The 14,634-nt window shown below is 44.8% G+C and overlaps 1 protein-coding gene across 1 annotated transcript in view; it reads right to left on the minus strand.

Moving 5' to 3' along the window:
* Positions 1 to 11,534, minus strand: part of ywhae1 (tyrosine 3-monooxygenase/tryptophan 5-monooxygenase activation protein, epsilon polypeptide 1) — a 60,417-nt gene extending 48,883 nt beyond the window's left edge. The window contains exon 1 of the mRNA XM_038814744.1: positions 11,186 to 11,534. Coding sequence (XP_038670672.1) covers positions 11,186 to 11,249 — 64 coding nt within the window. The 5' untranslated portion in view covers positions 11,250 to 11,534. The remainder of the gene's footprint in view (positions 1 to 11,185) is intronic.
* Positions 11,535 to 14,634: the final 3,100 nt, after the last annotated feature.

Below are 14,634 nucleotides of genomic sequence, written 5' to 3' on the forward strand. Positions count from 1 at the left end.
CACTGATCCTGGCGATTCGGACATCAGGAGCATGCCAGAGCAAATTAGTGAAAAATAATTCAGCCACTGCTATATTTTGCAAATAAAATTACAATATAAATAGAAAACCACTAAGGGCCTGGTTTTGCAATATTGACCCATCGGGTAAAAATCATTCTTCTGCACCATTTGTTCACCAAGTCATTAAACGTCTTTGTGCTAAATTTCCAATAAAAGCACCTATTGCATCAAGAGATAGTTTAGACAGTGATGTAACAGGCAGGGCACATGACATGATTACTGGCCAGCACCTATCCAGATTACATGAACATAGCATCTTACTTTTTCAACAGTTGACTCACTGCCTTAAACAATGGAAGATCACGCTAGATGGGATACTTGCACATTTCATAGGTATACTACTGCAATCATTCTGATACCAGATCAAGCCACCACTAGGTGAAACTCACCTAAAGCAACTCATGATCATGAATCACTTAGTCCCATGAGTAAAACTCATCTTTAGGTTATATGAAAATAGTGAGCACCCAGGGCGGCACAGTGGTTAGCACAGTTGCCTACAGCACTGAGGACCCGGGTTCAATCCCAGCCCCGGGTCAGTGTGTGTGGAGTTGGCACATTCTCCCAATGCCTGCGTGGGTTTCACCCCCACAACTCATATGTGCAAGTTAGGTGGATTGGCCACACTAAATTGTCCCTTAATTTGAAAAAAAATAATTGGGTACTTTTAAGTTTAGTTTTTTAAAAAAATAAGAAAATAGTGAGCACCCTACCTAACTTCTGTTGGTCATCTTACATAAAACAGAACATCGCTTCCAGATTCTGAATTATAGCCCAGGGCAGAACAATCTCTCCATTGTCTCAAGTAGGATCCCATTACGCAAGAGTCGCCTTTCACCCATTTTCAAAAATGTGCATGTCCTCCTAAAGTCCCTCTCTGAAATGAAACTTTTTTACAGAATGAATGAGGATTCCTCGCTCCCATTTACTAAAACGAACAAATTACGCAGTCACTAGCAGGAGAACTAACTTCCAATTAGCGTATGAACCACGTTTCATCTGGAAATCCTTGTTTTTATTTCTTTTTAAAATAAATTTAAAGCGCCAATTATTTTTTTTCCAATTAAAGGGCAATTTATAGAATAGAACAGTACAGCACAGAACAGGCCCTTCGGCCCTCGATGTTGTGCCGAGCAATGATCACCCTACTTAAACCCACGTAACCCGTATACCAACAATCCCCCCATTAACCTTACACTACGGGCAATTTTAGCATGGCCAATCCACCTAACCCGCACATCTTTGGACTGTGGGAGGAAACCGGAGCACCCGGAGGAAACCCACGCACACACGGGGAGGACGTGCAGACTCCACACAGACAGTGACCCAGCCGGGAATCGAACCTGGGACCCTGGAGCTGTGAAGCATTGATGCTAACCACCATGCTACCGTGAGGCCCCTGAGCATGGCCAATCTTCCATGGCCCCTTTAGCATGGCCAATCCACCTATCTTGGACATCTTTGGATTGTGGGGGCGAAACCCACGTAAAAACAGGGAGAATGTGCAAACCCCACACGGACAGTTCGAATAGCATCCAGTTCTTGGTGTCATACTTTTAGAAAGAATTATTAATTCCATGGAGAGGATGCAAGAGATCACCACCAAGAATTATGGAGTTTTGATAATGCCAGAAACAAATTGATCAGAATAACAGGGAAAGGTTAATTTTTAATAAATATTTTAGGTTATTGCATGCCCAACCAAAATCCATAATGCATAAAAGGTTAAGTGGATATATGGTGAAAGGCATGTGGCCAGATAGAGGATTCTGAATTATGACATGTATAATGGACAAGTTTGTACAATTCTGGGTCTAGAACTCCACACCCTTTCTGCCAATCAAAAAATATAGTTGTTTGTTATTCCTCAGAAAAAAATATCTAGCCATCTCTTTCAATCACTTATTCCTCACTAAATAACTCCATTGTCCCATCTGCTCAGTCATGATAACCGTGCTCATCAGCCTTCTTCAGGTTGCATTTCCTCAAGTGTTCACAAGCTCCAAATTCTTGTCAAGGTTTGGATTGGATTTGTCTATTGTCAAGTGTACTGAGGTACAGAGAAAGGTATTGTTTTGCATACAGCTCAGACAGATCATTCCATATATCAAAAGAAAGAACATAGGGCAAACAAAATACATAAGTACAGAGACACAGGCATCAGGTGGAGCATACAGAAGTGTAGTACTACTCAGTAGAGAAGATGTGTGTAAATAAGAGGATTGTTTAGGAATCTGGTAACAACGGAGAAGAAGCTGTTTTTGAATCTCGGGAAAGAAGCTGTTTTTGAATCTGTTCGTGCGTGTTCTCAGACTTATGTCTCCTGCCCGATGGAAGAAGTTGGAAGAGTGAATAAGCGGGGTGGGGGTGTCTTTAATTATGCTGCCCGCTTTCCCAAGGCAGCGGGAGGTGCAGACAGTGTCAAGGGATGGGAAGGGGTTCTAACGGCCTTCGGCCTAACTGTTGCCATACCAGACTGTGATGTAGCCAGTGAGTATGCTTTCTATGGTGCATTTGTAGAAGTTGGGAAGAGTCAATGTGGACATACCAAATTTCCTTAAGTTTCCCGAGAAAGTATAGGCGCTGTTATGCTTTCTTGGGCGTAAATCTCAATGCGTCCAACAATAGCGATCTATATTCTCTCAGCTCTCCAAAGTCTCTTCATGCCTCTCATCAATTTAAGCGACCTCATTTTTAAATAAATTTAGTGTACCCAATCGTTTTTCCAATTAAGGGGCAATTTAGAGTGGCCAATCCACCTAGCTTGCATGTTTTTGGGTTGTGGGGGTGAAACCCACGCAAACACGGGGAAAATGTGCAAACTCCACACGGACAGTGACCCAGAGCTGGGATCGAACCTGGGACCTCAGCGCCGTGATGCCACAGTGCTAACCCACTGCACCACTGTGCTGCCCCCCAAGCGGCCTCTTTTGATGATTATATTCCAGTGCCACGCCCCATGCCACCTTATTACTGATCATCTCCTGACTTCAAGCAGAAACAAACTTTCTTCTTTCTCAGGATTCAAAGAGAAATTTATCCAATTGTCTCTCCTCTCTACCTTAATTTCCAAACATTTAAAATCTTAAGAATCATAATTATAATTTCCTGATTTACCTCATCCCTTTTCAAACTTAATGACTTATCAACTTATCAGAAATTGGTGATTTATAATAAGGATCAAAGTGACCCAAACTTGATTATGATTTAGAAACTTAGCAAGGTACAGTACTATGGTCTGTATACATACAAAAGCAGCAGTGGCAATGGAGAACAGTCATTTAGCCATTTAACTGGAAAATTCCACTATACTATCAATAAATTGTATTATGCCTTTAAAGTAATAAAGAAAATCCCAAAGCTTCTCACAAATGTCAAAAAAATTGACATGGAGCCATATAGAAGATTAGGGCAGATGAAACAGTAGTTTATTTTCATAGTGAAGAGGGGAGGTGGGACAGGTTTTGGGATGGAATCCCAGAGCCTCAGCTGCTCGACACCACTGCCCATGGTCCATCAATTAAAAACATAAGAGAAAATGGGACAAAGGCAGCGATATTAGGGTTGTTGGGACTGGAAGAGATAAAAAGGGAAGGGCCAGGTTATGAAAGGATTTGAATAGACGAGCAGGGATGCAATTACGCAGGACCTTGGTGAGGCCACACCTGGAATATTGTGTGCAGTTTTGGTCTCCTTATCTGAGGAAGGATGTTCTTGCTCTAGCTGGAATGCAGTGAAGGTTTACCAGACTGCTTTCTGGGATGGCAGGACTGATATATGAGAGATTGAATCGGTTTGGATTGTATTCAGTGGAGTTTGGGAGAATGAGGGGGGGGTCTTAGAGAAACCTACAAAATTCTAACAGGGCTAGACAGAGTCGATGGAACATAGACCATACAATGCAGGAGGTAATTCGGCCCATCGAGTCTTCACTGACCCACTTAAGCTCTCACATCCATCCTAACCCCATAACCCATCCTAACCTTTTTGGTCACCAAGGGCTATTTAGCATGGCCAATCCACTTAACCTGCACGTCTTTGGACTGTGGGAGGAAACCGGAGCACCCGGAGGAAACCCACACAGACATGGGGAGAAGGTGCAGACTCTGCACAGACAATGACCCAGCGGGGAATCGAACCTGGGACTCTGGCGCTGTGAAGCCACAGTGCTAGCCACTTGTGCTACCCTAATGCAGGAAGGATGCTCCGAATGGTGGGTGTGTCCAGAACCAGGAGTTACAGTCTGAGGATGCGGGCTGGAGCATTTAGGATAGAGGAGAAATGTCTTCACCCAGAGAGTGGTTGGCCTGTGGAATTTGTTACCACAGGAAGTAGTTGAGTACAAAACATTATGTTTTCAAGAAGCAGTTAGAAATAGCACTTAGGGCGAAGGGATCAAAGGATACGGTTGGGGGGGGGGGGGAATTGGGATTAGGCTGTTGAGCTGGATGATCAGCCATGATCATAATGAATGGTGGAGCAGGCTCAAAGGGCCACCTCCTGTTCCTATTTTCTATGAAATCCAGAATGTGAATTTGAAAATTGAGGTGATCAGTTGCCAATGCCGATCAGCAAGCACAGTCATAGGATCATAGATGTTTACAGCATTGAAACAGGCCATTCGGCCCAGCTTCTATCCTAAGCTATTCCCATTTATCCGCATTTGGCCCATATCTCTCTATACCCACCCTGCCCATGTAACTGTCCAACTGCTAACTGCTTTTTAAAGGAAAAAATTGTTTCCCCCCCTCTACCACTGCCTCTGGCAGCCCGTTCCAGATGCTCACCATCCTCTGAAAATATTTCACCTCTGGTCTCTTTTGTATCTCTCCCCTCTCACCTTAAACCTATGCCCTCTAGTTCTAGACTCCTCTACCTTTGGGAAAAGATGTTAACTATCTACCTTATCTATGCCCCTCATTATTTTATAGACCTCTATAAGGTCACCCCTAAGCTTCCTACGCTTCAGGGGAAAAAATCTCAGCCTATCCTTATAGCACAGACCATCAAGTCCTGGTAGCATCCTCGTAAATTCCCATACCAACCTCCCCGAACAGGTGCCGGAATGTGGCGACTAGGGGCTTTTCACAGTAACTTCATTTGAAGCCTACTTGTGACAATAAGCGATTTTCATTTCAAATCTCTTCTGCACTCTTTCTAGTTTAACAATATCTTTCCTATAATAGGGCGACCAGAAGTGAACACAGTATTCCATGTGTGGTCTTATCAATGTCTTGTACAGTGAACAGGGTTTTACAGGAAAAAGAACATGGGCACAGCTTTGGGTGTTTATAGGAAAGAATGAGACAAGGAGGGGTGGTTTGAAATAGTCACATCTAGAGGCAATGCAGGGGCATGAACGTTGACTTCTTATCAGTTGAGGCAGTGATGATGCCAAGCAATGTCAGATGTAAACGGGCAAGCTTATAAAACGCACAAGTGTGAGCTGGAAGCTCATCTTAGGATCTAATAAGATAGGGCAGCACTGTGTCGCAGTGGGTTAGCACTGCAGCCTCACGGCACCGAGGTCCCAGGTTCGATCCCAGCTCTGGGTTACTGTCCACGTGGAGTTTACACATTCTCTCCGTGTTTGCGTGAGTTCCGCCCCCGCAACCCAAAAATGTGCAGGGTAGGTGGATTGAGCGCACCAAATTGCCCCTTAATTGGAAAAAAAGAATTGGGTACTCTAAAAATTTTTTTAAACGGATCACATAAGACACTAGGGAGAGGATGGAACCAATGATGGGTGGGGGGGTCTCAACACCAATTTTCTGCCTGCCTTCTCGTGCTAATCATAAATCTAACTAACTGTCTTGCAATTACCCAGCCTCCACTAAACTTTCTTGGGAAGATAATTCCACAAACTGACAAACCTCAAGAGAAAAATATCATCTTGACCTTAAAAGGCAGATCATGTATTCTTAAACTGTGTCCCAAAGTTTCCATCGCTATGAGGTCCCAGGTTCGATCCCAGCTCTGGGTCACTGTCCGTGTGGAGTTTGCACATTCTCCCCGTGTTTGCGTGTGTTTCGCCTCCACAAACCAAAAATGTGCAGGGTCGATGGATTGACCATGCTAAATTGCCCCTTAATTGGAAAAAATGAATTGGGTACTCTAAATCTATAAAAAAGTTTCCATCGCTCCAACAAGAGGAAGATCCTCCCAGTACCACCCCATCTAGTCCCCTCAGGATCTTATGTTTTAATAAGGTTACTTCTCATCCTTCTAATAATAATCTTTATTAGTGTCACAAGTAGGCTTACATTAACACTGCAATGAAGTTACTGTGAAAATCCCCTAGTCGCCACATTCCGGCGCCTGTTCGGGTACACTGAGGGAGAATTCAGTATGTCCAAATTACCCAACAGGGACGTCTTTCGGGACTTGTGGGAGGAAGCCCATGCAGACAGTGACCCAAGCCGGAAGTCAAACCTGGGACCCTGGCGCTGTGAAGCAACACTGCTGTGCCCTCTTCTAAACTCCAATGGATGAGGGCACAACCTTTCTTCCTAAGATAAGTCCATCATCCCAGCAATGAGTCGAGTGAAGCTTCTCTGAACTGACACAATTATATCAATTTTTAAATCAGGAAACCAAAACTGTACACAGTATTTCAGAGGAGATCTCACCAATGTCTTGTGCAACCACAGTAAAACTTCCCTATTTTCATTTCCCTTGCAATAAATGACAACATTCTATTTGCCATCCTAATCACTTGCTGTACTTGCATATTAATTTATGATTCAAACTTGCGATGGTGGCGAAATAGAGCTGGGCATCTTCAGCATACATGTGGAAACCATCGCTGTGCTTTCAGATGTTGCTGAACACCTCCAGGTGATGCTGGGGACATCACGCGAGATGTCTAGGCTACAATTCAATAGATAATGATGAAACTAGGCAAGTACAGTTCCACCCAGCTGGACAATAGTGGAGAGCTGTTGGAAGATGGTGGTGCAGTCAACTGTGTCAAAGGCTGCAGGACGAGGAGGGATATTTAGTTTTGAGTGTAACAGATTTGTATTTGCAACTTTGATAAGAGCCATACTATGGCTGGGACAGAAACTACTGGGAAAAATCCAAACGGGGTTGTGGGATGGGAATGGGAACAGATTTGGTTGGCAATTGCACAAAGGACTTGGGAGGGAAGGGTGGCAGTTTACAAAGTGTTGGTATTCCTCAGATTATTTCCTCTAAGAAAATATTTTAACTAAATGGCTTAGATCATTTACTTAAAATGGCAAAGCCCGACAAAATCATTCCAAATTGAAAATGGATTTCTAGTTCTATTCAAGTATAAACCTTAATAAATCACTACTACTGATTAGTTCACCATTTGTATATACTATTTTACAACCAAAACTGACACTTTTTGCTCACTTGATAAGCTTGTGTAAAGATATCACCTGTGTTCAGTTGGAAAAATTCTAATAGCAGACAGAAGGGAGTCAGTTAACATCTTGGTGCAGGCTTGTGCATCTGCTCTGGATGTGGCTGGGTCAGATACGTTGAGTTCTGTTACCATGTTTGATGGGCCAAAGAGGAATCTTCACACAATTCTGATTCCAGAACTCCACACCCCTTCTATCGATCTAACAATACAGTTGTTATTTTCCTGAGAGGGAGAACATTGAGCTGGCAAGCACTCCTCCAATGCTGTGAGGTATGGTTGAAAATACTGTCACTTGGATGACACCTTGAACAATGGCTCCACCAGTTTGTTCAGGTGGACATGATACAATTGAAATCATTGTTCTTTAATGTCTGAACTCACTCATTCCTCTGAACCACAACCAAGTACAGATTAGCTTGTCATTTATTTAAGAGCACTTATTTGCTGGCAGTGGGACTGGGGTTAAATAGGGTGCTCTTTCCAAGGGCTGGTGCAGACCTGATAGGCTGAATGGCCTCCTTCCATAATTTCTATGGAATTAACAGAGGTCATACTTCAAAAAGTCATGAGTTTATAAACCCTACAGTATGCAGAGGATACTACACTATATAGTTAATTTATTCCTCTCTAACTACAGAAGCAAAAGTGCCAACTGCAATTTCCAGTCTGTACTTAGTTAGCTGATCTAGTTAGGGCAGAAGTTGGGTGTGACAATTGCCACCCAACCCCCCAGCAATGTACATTCCCAATTGTGATCACTGTTTCATGTTTCTGCTTGCAAGTGCAGCATGTGGACTTAAATGACTAATGTAGGACGAGGATCTGGCTGCTAGCATGCAGATGTATAGGGAAAATTGTAGTCATGCTTTTAAAACTGTGTTTCAAGCCCCACAGTTGAGATTCCATGCCATCCATAAAACACACTGAAATGTTTCAAAGAAACCCTCCCTCCCGAGCACCAAATGAGTCAATGACTGGAATGAAATTGCAGAAGTCTCACCCACATGACTGGTGGGCAGCAGTTGAGGACATCTTAGTCACACGGCTAGTGGCATCTTTAATCTTTTGAGCCGTCACAACCTGTCAACTCCAATCAACAGTCACACCTTCTAAATAGCCTCGGTTGAAGAGAGTTGGACAGGTAAAGGGCAGGGAGCACAATCAGAACAAAGAGAAAACGAATAAGCAAATAGGACTGAAACTGCGAATGAGATACAGATTAGGAAGATCTATACTGGTTTATCCAAAGATCAGACGTAACCAAGAAATTATTTCACAACAAACAATTTAACCTTCCACTCCATGTTCTCCCATTACAATGGAGTATTTGGTTAAAATAATAGTTGGTTCATGGACCAATTAACAACAGGGCTAATCACACCAGAGATCAAATAATGAATCTTCCTGATCTGCATGAAAATGCCATACTGCACAACTTGAGCCATTTAATTTGTCAACGTTAAAACATTCAAATAGTGTGACAGTAATACCCTAGTGATAGCTGTATTGTTACAAGAGATTTAAAAAAACACATGGAAGACTTGTTTACAAATCAGTTTTATTTGTTGCAAAGATGGCTTTACCACACAATTGTTCTAGTTCTCTCCTCCCCATCAGGTTATTCGCACATGTTATTCAGCCTACGTCTACGACAACTGTTAACTGGGCAGAGATTAGTTTCAGAAACAGAAGGCCATCTTGACATTGGAGGGCGAGGCCTGGGTTTAGTTTTGTACCTCAGCAAATTGAAAAATGACAAGTGAGATTGTTTTTAAACAGTTCCTGCTGAGAGAAAAACCAGCATTCCTTCTGTTAAAAACCCTTATTTAAATCACATTTATAGATCAGGATTTCCTTCAGCCACAGAACATTCAAAAGAACTGCAATCTTATTAGTCTGGTCAGCGTAAAAACACACCAGGATGGGAAGGTTTCAACTATTCAGGTATTCTCATTCCTTCAGAAGGCAGATCTTCGAAGAATCTTAAACCGATTCCATTTTGTGGCCATTGTACCACACGCTGCCTGGGAGATGCGTCTGGACTTTGCTTGTGCCACCCATGTAGCAAAATGCAATGGCAAAGATTATCGCGCATTTCGACCAACAACGCACAAGAAACTTAATATATGTGCAAAAGTCATTTTAGTAAAACCAACTGAAATAACTAAAATTTGAGAAAATCAATATAAATCCCAGTTTGAATATTTGAAACCAGCCCCACCAACACTACTGCTAACAGTCTCAAAACGTTTCAATGTCCAACTACAGGCCAGCACAGAGAATTTCATTCAAAACAGGGTTAAAAAGCATAGGTCCGTGTTACAATTAACTGTGATCCCATTTACAGCCTACTTTGGAATTACAATATATCCTGCAGTTATTGCAATAACAGTTGAAACATGTCATATCAAAAATGCAGTACATCACAGTAATCTGCTAAACCTGGTAACTGACCCAGCCCCTCCAAAAAAAGTTGGCCATTGACTAGAGACACAAATGGATTTATTGAAACAGTAGCATGACATTGCTAGATTTATAACAATTAATTAGTGATTTGAGTTTTGCTTCATGGACTGATTTTTAAAATGTTGATGACAGGAAATGCGCTTTTTCTCAGGATCCATTAACAGGTAAGCAAGATTGATCAGTTTTTTGGGTGGGGCAAGAGATACTGAACAATTTGGTTTCATGTCAAAAGATTGAATTTTATCACAACCTTCCCCCACAAATGAATACATCCGGGATTGCAACTGCAGAACCCAGATCAACCCTTAAATTAAGAGTTCAAAGAAAAACAGATGGCAACAAAACCTTCCATCAGGTAAAAAAAAATCCTGACATAAATTGAGCCAAACGAGACAGTATAAAGACCTTTACGATGAGAAGCTTAGCTAGAGGGGAGAAATTTCTCGTCTCCACCCTTGCCTTATTTCTCGGCATGTGTGCGCCAAGAGTGACCTGCAACTTCCGCCTCAGTAGAATGAAAGGGAAAGAGATCACCCTCAATCCCACCGTGCAATTAATCCCAAAATATATAACGGCATGACTGAAACATCCCAATTCTTGTAAATCAAACCAGAATTCTTATTTTAATGTGGGACACATATATAAATTAAAATAGAGGGTTGGCCTACTCGCTGGGTGGTGGATGCCATTGAAATACTTTTAAAAACTTAAAATTGCGCATGAGGGAGGGGAAAATACCACCACCAATACCCCCCCCCTTTCCATTAACCCCAAATTCCCTCTTGCAAACAGGGGGAGAGGGGGGGGGCAAACCAATACCTTTCCACAAGGTTTGTGGGGGGGGGGGGGGGGGGGGAAGTGAAAATATCTCATCTTTAAACGGACTGTAGGAGATGGCAAGAGAAATGAGAGGAAATGGAAGATGAGGAATTGAAGGGGAAAGAGCTTCTCCTCCATGATGTAAAAGGGAGGGGTCGGTGTGAATAAAGAGGCGGCTGGGATCTTGCTGTGTGTGCCTGGAGCAGCCCCCCCTCCCCTCAGACAGGGGGCCGGGTTTGGGAGTGTGTGTGGAGGGGGTGATTTGGAGCCGGGTACGGGGATGTGGGGGTGAGGGGGAGAAGGGGTGGGGAGAGCGCGGGCACCGAGCGGCCGATCGGCGCCATTTTGTGAAGCCGGCGGCCGGGAGATGGGGGGGTGGGGCGGATAAACCCCCATTAAAAATATAACTAAATGTCCCCTCGAACCCCCCCTCCTCAAAACACTCACCGTCATATCGCTCAGCCTGCTCGGCCAGCTTAGCCTGGTAGACGAGGTCCTCGCGGTCCTCCATGTTGTCTGGCGGCGGAGCTGAGGCGCTGGGTGGACGCTGCGGGCCGGGGGAGGGGGCGGTGTTTATTCAGGGGGAGGGGGGGGGAAGGAGGGAGAAGGATGCGGCGGGGGGGTTTTTTTCAAACCGCTGGCGTTTTCTCCTTTTTTCCCCCTGAGTGGGCAGGCGAGAGGGAGGCGATGAGAGGGGAAGAAGCAGGAGGCAGACACCGAGGCAGCGAGCTCTGAGCCGCCGACACACCAAAGCTCGCAGCCGCCGCCGAGCAGCTGCCAAAATGGCGGACGGGCAGGGTATAGATCCGGGCACGGCTGGCCGAGCGCTTGCGCCTCCTCCCACTCCCGGCTCGGCAGGGTGATGCGGCCGGCGCTCTCTTTCGCCTGCCTGCCTGCACACTGGGGGCGGCGCCGCGCAAGGATACCCGGGCGCGGGCCTCTCTGCTCCTTCAGGGGCGGGGCGGGGCGGGGGGAGGGGAAGGCACAAAGCACCAAGTGCCGGGCACCGCGCCTTCAGCCGAGCGTTCCGCGCGGGTGCAGCGGCTCAGCGGAGTGCAGACACAAAGAGAGGCGAAGGCCGCTGTGTCCAGGCGCACTGGAGAAATAGCGCCAGCCACCTACACACTGACTGTGGGCGTATAGAGCACAGAATGTACACGTAAATATTAAATAGGCAAAGCTATTAGTAAACCAGCATTATCACATCTATCTTATACAGATACATAAAATAAACTGCTCTATGCATCTCAACAAAAAGAAAGATGTTTCATATTAAACCATTTGGAATGAATCTTTTGCCTTCAAAGGACAACAACAACTTATATTTACATTCTGCCTTTAATGTACCGAAGCATCAGCACAAGGCACTTTACACAAAACAAAATATGACACCAGATAACTCAGTTCCCAGCACATCACTGCAGCAGTGTCCTGGGCCCCACCATCTGCATCAGTGGCCTCCCCTCCATCCGCAGGTCAGGGGTGGGGACGTTCCCGGATGACTGCACATGGTTCAGCGCCATTGGCGACTCCGCAGACGCTGAAGCAGTCCACGTCCAAATGCAGCAGGATCTGGACCACACAAATACATTCACGCCCCTGCAGTGCAAACGAATAGCCATCCCCAACAACAGAGAATTGATAAAGTCAACATAGACCAAATGTTGCCCTTTGTGGGGAAATCTAGAACGAGAGGTCACGGATAAAGGTTCAGAGGCGATGGGATCCGAACTGAGATGAGGAGAGACTACTTCTCGCAGAGGGTGGTGAAATTGTGGAACTCGCTGCCCCAACATGCGATGGAACCTGAGTCATTAAATGGTTTCAAGAAAGATTGATATATTTTTGATTTAAAAATGGGTTAATAGGGTGGCGCAGTGGTTAGCACTGAGACTGCGGAGTTGAAGACCCGGGTTTGAATCCCGGCCCTGGGTCACTGCCCGTGTGGGGTTTGCACATTCTCCCTGCGTCTGCATGGGTTTCACCTCCAAAACCCAAACATGTGCAGGATTGGCCACGCTGAATTGCCCTTAATTGGAAAAAAAATCAATTGGGTACTCTAAATTATTATTTTTTAATGGGTTAAAAGGATATGGGGAACAGGTGGGGAGGTGGATTTGAGACCAGGAAGAGATCAGCCATGATCTGATTGAATGGAGGAGCAGGCTGGAGGGGCTGAATTGCTGTATCTACTCCTATTTCTTATATTCCTAACCATTGCTTCTTAACATTCAATGATATTAGCCCCACTATCAACATTTTGGGGGCTACCAGTGACCAGCAACCAGCCTTATAATTACTGTAGCTAAACAATCAGATCAGAGATTGGGAATTCTGTGGTGAGTATCTCACCTCCTGAGATCCCAAGGCACAAACCGGGAGTGCAGCTTCAACAGCAAAACAACACACTTGATTGGTATCCCATCCAATCACCAACTTAAATATTCATTCCCTTCCCTATTGCCGTACAGTAGAAGTCGTGTGTACCATCCACAAGACCCACTGCAGGAACTCACCGAGGCTTCTTCGACAGCACCCACAACCTCTACCACCAAGAAGGACAAGGGCAGCAGACACATGGGAACACCACATCCTGCAGGTTCTACTCCAAGCCACACATCACCCTGACTTGGAACGATATCACTGTTCCTTCAATGTGACTGGGCCAAAAACCTATAACTCCCTACCTAACAGCAGTGTGGGTGGACCTACACCACCTGGACTGCTCACCAACACCTCCTTAAGGGTAATTCGAGACAGGTAACAAATTATGGCCGAGCAAGTATTGCGACCCCAGATCAGACCCCAACAGTGAACAAAGAACAATACAGCACAGGAACAGGCCCTTCGGCCCTCCAAGCCTGTACCGGTCATGATACTACCCTTGGCCAAAACCCTCAGCACTTCTTTGTACCGTATCCCTCTATACCCACCATATCCACGTATTTGTCAAGATGCCTTTTGAACGCTGCTAATGTATCGGCTTCCACAGCCTCCCCTGGCAACGTGTTCCAGGCACTCATCACGGTCTATGTAAAAAACCTGCCTCGCACATCTCCTCTAAACTTTGCCCCTTGGACCTTAAACCTAAGACCCCTGGTGTCTGACCCCTCCACCCTGGGAAAGATTGCCTGCCCATCCACTCCAGCTATGCCCCTTATAATCTTTTAAACCTCTTTCAGGTCGCCCCTCAACCTCCGTTGTTCTAACAGTCCGAGTCTATTCAGCCTCTCCGGATAGCTTTTTTTCAAAAAAAATTTTATTGAGTTTTATACATGGTATACTTACAAATATACACACTGGGAAACAAAAAAAAATGAAAAACAAGGAAGAAACAAAAAACAGAGAAAGTATATACAAAGAAGCAAGAAAAATTCTCTCCGCATAGCTAACACCCTCCAGACCAGGCAACATCCTGGTAAACCTCCTCTACTCCCTCTCTAAAGTCTCCACATCATCCTGGTAGTGTGGTGACCAGAATTGTGCGCAATGCTCCAAGTTTGGCCTTACCAAGGTTCTATACAACTGTAGCATGACTTGTCAGTTTTTATACTCGATGCCCCGTCCAATGAAGGCAAGCATTCCGTCTGCTTTCTTGACTACCTTGTCCACTTGTGTTGCCACCTTCAAAGATTTGTGGACCTGCACGCCCAGATCTCTCTGACTTTCTATATTCCTAATAAGAGTTTTGCCATTTATTTGATGATTTGATTTGATTTACTTATTGTCACATGTACCGAAGTACAGTGAAAAGTATTTTTCTGCGGCCGAGGGAACGTACACAGTACGTACAGCACGCAGCACGGTAGCACAAGTGGTTAGTACTGTGGCTTCACAGCGCCAGGGTCGCAGGTTTGATTCCCGCTGGGTCACTGTCTGTGCGAAGTCTGCACATT

This window comes from Scyliorhinus canicula, chromosome 12, assembly GCF_902713615.1.
Source record: "Scyliorhinus canicula chromosome 12, sScyCan1.1, whole genome shotgun sequence".
Lineage (NCBI taxonomy): Eukaryota > Metazoa > Chordata > Chondrichthyes > Carcharhiniformes > Scyliorhinidae > Scyliorhinus > Scyliorhinus canicula.